The 7,315-nt window shown below is 38.2% G+C and overlaps 1 protein-coding gene across 1 annotated transcript in view; it reads right to left on the reverse strand.

Annotated features, from left to right (window-relative positions):
- Positions 1 to 6,016, reverse strand: part of LOC106881377 (DNA polymerase delta catalytic subunit) — a 54,954-nt gene extending 48,938 nt beyond the window's left edge. The window contains exons 1-2 of the mRNA XM_014931744.2: positions 5,937 to 6,016; positions 1,620 to 1,696 (exon numbers count right to left, since the gene is read on the reverse strand). Of these exons, the coding sequence (XP_014787230.1) occupies positions 1,620 to 1,681 (62 nt within the window). The 5' untranslated portion in view covers positions 1,682 to 1,696; positions 5,937 to 6,016. The remainder of the gene's footprint in view (positions 1 to 1,619; positions 1,697 to 5,936) is intronic.
- Positions 6,017 to 7,315: the final 1,299 nt, after the last annotated feature.

Genomic DNA, 7,315 nt, shown 5'->3' on the forward strand with positions numbered 1-7,315 from the left:
ACTTGTCTCTAAGTCTCTGTCCATTTGCAGGGTCTTTAAGCTTCCACACCCTTCTCCTCCAAGCCGGTCTAATTCTGGGCACCCATTTTGCCTTGATCCCAAAGTCGCTAACTACTAATCTATGTTGTGGGGTACATTCTTCGCCAGGGTAGGTTTTGGCATTTATAAGCCGCCCTCTTTCCCTATTTCTGGCGAGGATGTAGTCGATTTGGCTAGTGTCTGCCGGAGTGGTAGGTGACTAGGTGACTGGCAGGTTTCCTGAAGTTGGTATTGCAGACCATAAGATCGGTTGCATCACAGAACTCCAGCAGTCTGGTTCCCTCCTTGTTGTGGGAACCGAAGCCATAGCCTCCATGTATGCCATGGAAGCCTCTGCAAGATTCTTGATGTGAAATTGTGAGTTGAAACAGATACAGTTGTATTTGGGGATGGTCATGTTGCCAGTTTAGCCAATAAAAACACACGCACTATATATTTGGTGTTAATTTGCTTCAGCTTTATATTACATTAATCGTATTTCAGCCAGAGTTCTTTCGTCATACTTCTGATCATTAGTAAGGAGGTACACACAAATAAGAATAAAGAAAGCAAAGGACCACTGATGAGGTCACAGAAGTGTGACGAAAGAACTCTGGCCAAAATACGATTAATGTGATATAAAGCTGAAGCAAATTAACATCAAATATATAGTGCATGTGTTTTTATTGGCTAAACTGGCAACATGACCATCCCCAAATACAACAATATATATATATATATATATATATATATATATTATTTTTAACATTGGAACCCAAAGTATTTCTCTCTCTTGAGGCAAAATAGTAAACTCCAAAACTTAAACAGATTAAAAATTAAAAGCAGACAGTGAAAAGTTAGTCTGATCTTTAACATGCAGATAGCTTTGGATATGTTTCAATTTTATTAAATCTCCTCAATGAGTGGAATATATACTTCAACATGTACTTGAATGTCAATATTTTAAACTATATAATCACTGCCTAGAAAAAAAAGTAAACAAATTCTCAAAATCATTCTATGATCTGATGTTAGACTAGATTTTACTGATGAGGACTAATAATGTGAAAACATATTCAGAGTTATCAACATACAAACCAAAGATCAGTCATATTCCCCTACTTCGTGACGCCATTTAATTTTCAAACGATTTGTAGTTCAGCGTCCTCTCCCTTGCTTTTTCTGACAAAAACTGCCATTAACACCATCCACAAAGATTTAACTTCAATGGAATAAAATTATCTTTGGGGTTGTTTTTGATTAAATAATTCACCAACACTTAAAGGAATGACTGCTTGGACAACAGCAAAAACCATTCCATATTCAGTCAAATGACGAGTAACAAGAAAGTTTGAACCGAACCAAACCAAGCTACAACCATTGTGTAGTACTTCATTTCACACAACTCCCATCATTGATAAGATATATTTTGATGGCTTCAGTTTGCATTAGTTGAAAATAAGAGCAGCAGAAGACATAATGGAAACTGAGCAAACATCTACTCAAACAAAACACACACACACATCTCCATAACTTTAATTCATTAACAGATATAGAAAAAAAGATACAAAATAAAAGGATTATAGGTATTTAAGTCTTACTTGGGTTTCTTCATGGGGTTGGAGGAATCCCGTTTGTCGGGAAAACGCTTACCACTAGACATCTTTTTCTTGTATAACTGAAATAATACAAGGAACATCATTATATTAATGTCTAGTTTTCCATGCTTACATAGGTCAATAACATTTTTACTGATGCAGAATTTTCTATGGCCAGATGCTCTTCCTGTTTCAAACCTTTTGTCTATTTCCAGGCACTCCAGCACTCTTTATGCGACATGTGTGGGCCTGTACTCTCCTGTTAAGTAAATTATTGGAATGACAGCTACCATGACCAGACCTGGGATGAATATTTAAGTGGATTCCCATTGACTTCTCCATCTGTTGATGGGAACTGAACTCAGAAAGTAGAGAGTCAGAAGATATACCATAAAGCATATCTGACGATGCGCCAACGATCCTGCCATTTTCCCACCAGCAGAATGTGAAACGAAAATTTTTGCGCAAGAACACAACATGCCACCCAGTACAGGAATTGAATCCACAATCTAGCAATTGTGAGGGCAACACCCGAACCACTAGGCCACAGAAACATCCCTAAACTTTTGATAGGAAGCCTAACGAAAACGATGGTTCTGAAATTACATTTACCATAAGATTTATCATCATCCTCATCGTTTAACGTCTGTTTTCCATGCTAGCATGGGTTGGACGGTTTCGACCAGGGTCTGGGAAGCCAGGAGGCTGTACCAGACACCAGTCTGATCTGGCAGTGTTTCTACAGCTGGATGCCCTTCCTAACGCCAACCACTCCTTGAGTGTAGTGGGTGCTTTTTACATGCCACTGGCACAGGGGCCTGAGGAGGCTAGCAATAGCCACGATCAGTTGGTGCTTTTTACGTGCCACCGGCACGGAAGCCAGTCAAGTCGGCGCTGGCATCAGCCACGTTCGGATGGTGCTTTTTACATGCCACTGGCACAGGTATCACAACTACAATTTCCATTGATTTTTATTTTGATGTTGATGTACTTCACTCAATAAGTTTCCTCAAGCACAGCAGGTTGCCCTCTGATCCAAGGTACTTTTGAATGGGCTTGGGTTGGTTATGCGAAACTGGTGTAGGATACAGCTGTGAACCGACTTTATTTATCGGGTTTTTGCTGTCACGGCATATCTCCAGAGGTCTTGATTTTTCGTCATTGCCTCTGTTTGAAGGGTCATGCTTGACCACCTCATCCCATGTCTTCCTGGGTCTACTGCTACTCCGGATACCGTCAACTTTGGGAGTGGCATTTCTTCACACATCTCTCCTCATCCATCTGTAGTACATGACCATACCAGCGCAAACATCTCTCTTGCACGCCACATCCGATGCCTCTTAGGTCCAACATTTCTCTCAGGTCGCTTATTACACATCCAGCAGATCATGCTAGCTTCATTTCTTTCGAGCCTACGCATGTCCTCCGCAGTCACAACCCATGTTTCACTGGCGTGAAGCATGGCAGTTCGCACACATGCATCGTACAGTCTACCTTTCACTCTGACTGAGAAGCCTTTGTCACCACTAGGGGTAGAAGCTTTCTAAACTTTGCCCAGGCTAATCTTATTCTAGTGGTAACACTCTCTGAGCATCCACCCCCACTACTAACTTGGTCACCTAGGTAGCGGAAGCTATCAACTACTGGTGTGTGGTGGAATCTGTTTTCTGAGCATCTGTGGTGTTTATTGCCCCTGTGCATCTGCCGCACATGAAAGCTATCTTCTCGGTTAATCTTCCTTTGATGTTGCTGCACCTCTTATGTGTCCATAGCTTACACTGGGTACATCTTACGGAGTTTCTACCTATACACTTTTTCTACACATCGAGCAGGGCCACCTACCTGAGTGGGTGTGTGATGAGTTCGCCTTCCTACTTACTAGAACTTTGGTCTTTGCTACATCGACTCTAAGGCCTTTTGATTCTAAACCTTACTTCCACACCCAAATTTCTTTTCTAGTTCCAGTAGTGATTCTGCTATGAGGGCCAGGTCATCAGCATAGAGGAGCTCCCAGAGGCAACCTGTCTTGAATTTCTCTGTTATTGCCTGGAGGACTATGATGAATAAAAGGGGACTGAGGGCTGAACCTTGGTGGACCCCTACTTCTACCTGGAATTCTTCACTATACTCATTGCCATGACTCTATCATGACTCTATCATGAACGACCTGGTTTACAATGCGAGTGACTAGGCCATAGACCACACCACCAGATGTTTTAAGCAGCTCAGCAGTGATTCCTGATGAGCCTGGGGCTTTTCCTGGCTTTATACCCTTAATTGCTTTATCTACAAGGGAACTGGCTATTCGGATAGCTGGTCCCTCTACTGGGTCAACATTTGGCAGGCTCTCCTCCTCTCATTCATTCTCCACGTTCAGCAGTCTTTCATAATGGCTTCTTTAAGCCTCTTTCTTTTCAGAATCATCAAAAGCAAGTGCACCATCATCCATGCTGACACATTTCTCTCCTACTAACATACAAATTAAATATGAAAATTAAAAAAAAAGACCTGCTATTATTAAAAAAATATTTCAAGTGACATTTTATGGCATTGTCAGAGTAGCCTCCCTTGTAGTAAACAAATGAACGAGTTCCAAGAGTTACTTAGCTCTAGGTCACTATTAACAGGGTAGACCTACATTTACTCTAGCATTGACCATCCGGTCTTTTCCTGGTAACGCTTACTTCGGCCCACAGTAACGTCTTCTCATGGTAGCATTTGCTGTGAGTTGGATGTTTGTCGTTTTGTTATTCCTAACAAGTTCCGGTATACATCGATCATGAGTGTTATAGTAAATATTTATAGGGAAAGTGAACGGGTTGGTGAGGAGGGGAGCAAAAATTCACGAGTCCGTTTTGTTTCTTCATAACTTGCAGAAAAATGGGAAGCGTATTTTCCAAAGGTATTTCCTACAAATACCTTTCAGATGGTGTAGATTACGATTATATCGGAATTTAATATAAAAAGAAATTGGAGGGTTGCAAACAAACATATTGACACACATCACATGTATCAACAAAATGAAACTTGAAATTTCGGGAAAGATTGCCGAGTAAAAGTTTACCCATGTTCTTTCTGCGGGTCATAAACAAAAATTGTATCGATTTTGTTTTAGTACACACTTTAAGCCCAGACGTATCATATATATATTCAAACAGGACAGCAAGGCAATCCTTCGATATATATTTATGCGACACTGTTTTGTTGTTTTTCCCCCTAAAAAAATTGGTCCGCCAGCACGCATTTTTTTTTTCATATTTGTTTACTACATGTTGTTTTACACCTTTTTCATTATATTTTTTTTCATTTTTGTGACCGGGTGTCGAAAGTGATGTTACTGAATCGTGTGAATTATCCGAGTCAACACCTCACCCACTCCCGTCACAAAGAATTGAAGAAAGAAATAGTGTTACTAGGTGTAAAATGATGTGTAGTAAACGAGGCAATCCTTCGTTTTAACTCGACAAAATCAAAACAAACGAATATGAAGAAAAAAATATTCCGAGTCCTTTCCATTTTTTTTTTTCATATTTGTTTATTACATGTTGTTTTACACATAATTCTTTTTTTTTTCTTTGTTCGGATCAAACACTGGAGTTTGACCAAAAAATTACTGAGTGATCATTGTCCCTAATTTACAAACGCTTTTCTTCATTTAGTCGTATCAAAGAGGTCGATGAAAAATATATATATATGTGAAATACCGATAACTAAAGGAAGAATTCCCAGCTGTTATTTCCTGAATGTCGATCGATCGCAAGAAGGCTTAATCGATGCTTCGAGCTGGAACTAATTGTCGACTCCAAGTCAGTTCTGAGTGAACAAGCTAATCAAGTGCCAGTGTTAGAGTTCCTTCGTTAGCTCTGTAACGTTAAGTTAGGGAACCCTATTCGCCTATGACGAAACTTTAAAAAATCAAGCTTGAGCATATATATACAAACACTAGTTGTTTGAGACTATAAGGTTACATAAGCAGTTAAAATTTTTTTAACAATGATTGTCAACATGGAATATTCAGAAAAGTCTTGCCGAATATTCTAGTCAAGTACTGATATTCTGTAAATAATTTCTATTTGCATCATAACCGGGAGTTTAGTAAGAATCACCTACGCATATGTTGATTTTTTTTCCCCTCGAAAAATAACTTCGTAGCCAACTTAAAAATCGAAAGTAAAATTTACTAAGTCATTTACGAGACATAAATACGCAAACAACCTAGTAAATAAATTCATTTATATTTGTATTAAAACTGTAAATAGTTCGTGTGGATGCAAATAAATCATTTAAAACATTTATCTTCGAAAAAGTTTAATTACTCACCAGACCACAAGATTACTTCGTAAATGGCGCGAAATTTTAACACAGATATTAACTCCCCTCTCAGTCGGCGTAATATTAAGATAAGTTCCTTTGAAATTAGATGTCCGAGTAATCCTCGTTCGCTAAATATTGAATGGGTTGGTTCCCTTACAATTAGATACAAATCCACAAGTTGCAGTAAAAATAAATAACCTGATACCCGAATATTTTTAATATCGTTGTGAAATTAACTGTGTGAAGTTTTCGTTTACTTGAAATAAATAAGTAACTGGTCTGGTTGTTAATTAATAATTCGGTGGACATTGGAATTAGACACTGAAGGAAAATGGCTGTAACTTTTTTATTTTTTAATTTTGACGATATTCGTTTTCGATAATGTGTTCTATATGTCACGGTCATGCGATTCCCCCTAAAAAAATTTTGGACCACCCCCTCCCCTCCCCCACACACGGGGGGGGGGCGATTTTCATTTTTGACATTGTGTTCTACATGTTCAGGTCGTACGAATAGCCTTCTCGCAACTTAGATGTGAAAATTATACTGTCCATTACCCAACAAAGTTCCTTAATTCTCTTGAGCCACCTAGAACTCCTCCACATAAACTTTTTCTGAAGGCAGGAGTCCTAATAATGCTTCTAAGAAATTTAGATCCTCCTAAATTATGCAATGGGACAAGGTTGATTGTGAAAACATTATCATCTGATGTCATAGAAGCTACCATCATCACTGGATGTGCCTCTAGGGAAGAAGTTTTCATTCCAAGAATTCCAATCAAGCCAACAGACATGTTATGTGAGTTCAAACGAACACAATTCCTAGTGTGAGTTTACTTCGCAATGTTTATTAATAAAGCTCAAGGTCAGGCTTTGAAATCTACTGGCTCTCACTTATTTGAGCCTTGCTTTTCTCATGGTCAACTTTATGTTGGTTGCTCCAGGGTTGGTAATTTGCAAAACGTATTTGTCTATGCTCCAAACCAGAAAACAAAGAATGTTGTTTACCCAGAAGCTCTTAAGTAATTTCCTTCAACATATGTGATAGAATTTAATCTCCCTTCATAAAAGTGGTAAATTTTGTATTTTCGTTTATTATTATTATTATCATTTTGTATTATGAACTCAGAATTGATTTTCCATTTGAAGAATAAATTGTATCCCAGTTGAAGAATAAGTTTGTGGTTTATTTATTATTCAAGCTTATGTCTATTCCTCCGTGGTGTTGTTTTGCATTTATAATGAAATAGATATATACAAATTATAAAAATAATGAATAAAAGCATACAGCACAGTACTGTTTCTACTTTGTAGATTTTCACCTGCAATAATCAAGGGAATACTGTGTATATATATATATATATATATATATATATATTATGATAT

Source organism: Octopus bimaculoides, chromosome 11 (genome assembly GCF_001194135.2).
Source record: "Octopus bimaculoides isolate UCB-OBI-ISO-001 chromosome 11, ASM119413v2, whole genome shotgun sequence".
Taxonomy (NCBI): Eukaryota; Metazoa; Mollusca; class Cephalopoda; order Octopoda; family Octopodidae; genus Octopus; species Octopus bimaculoides.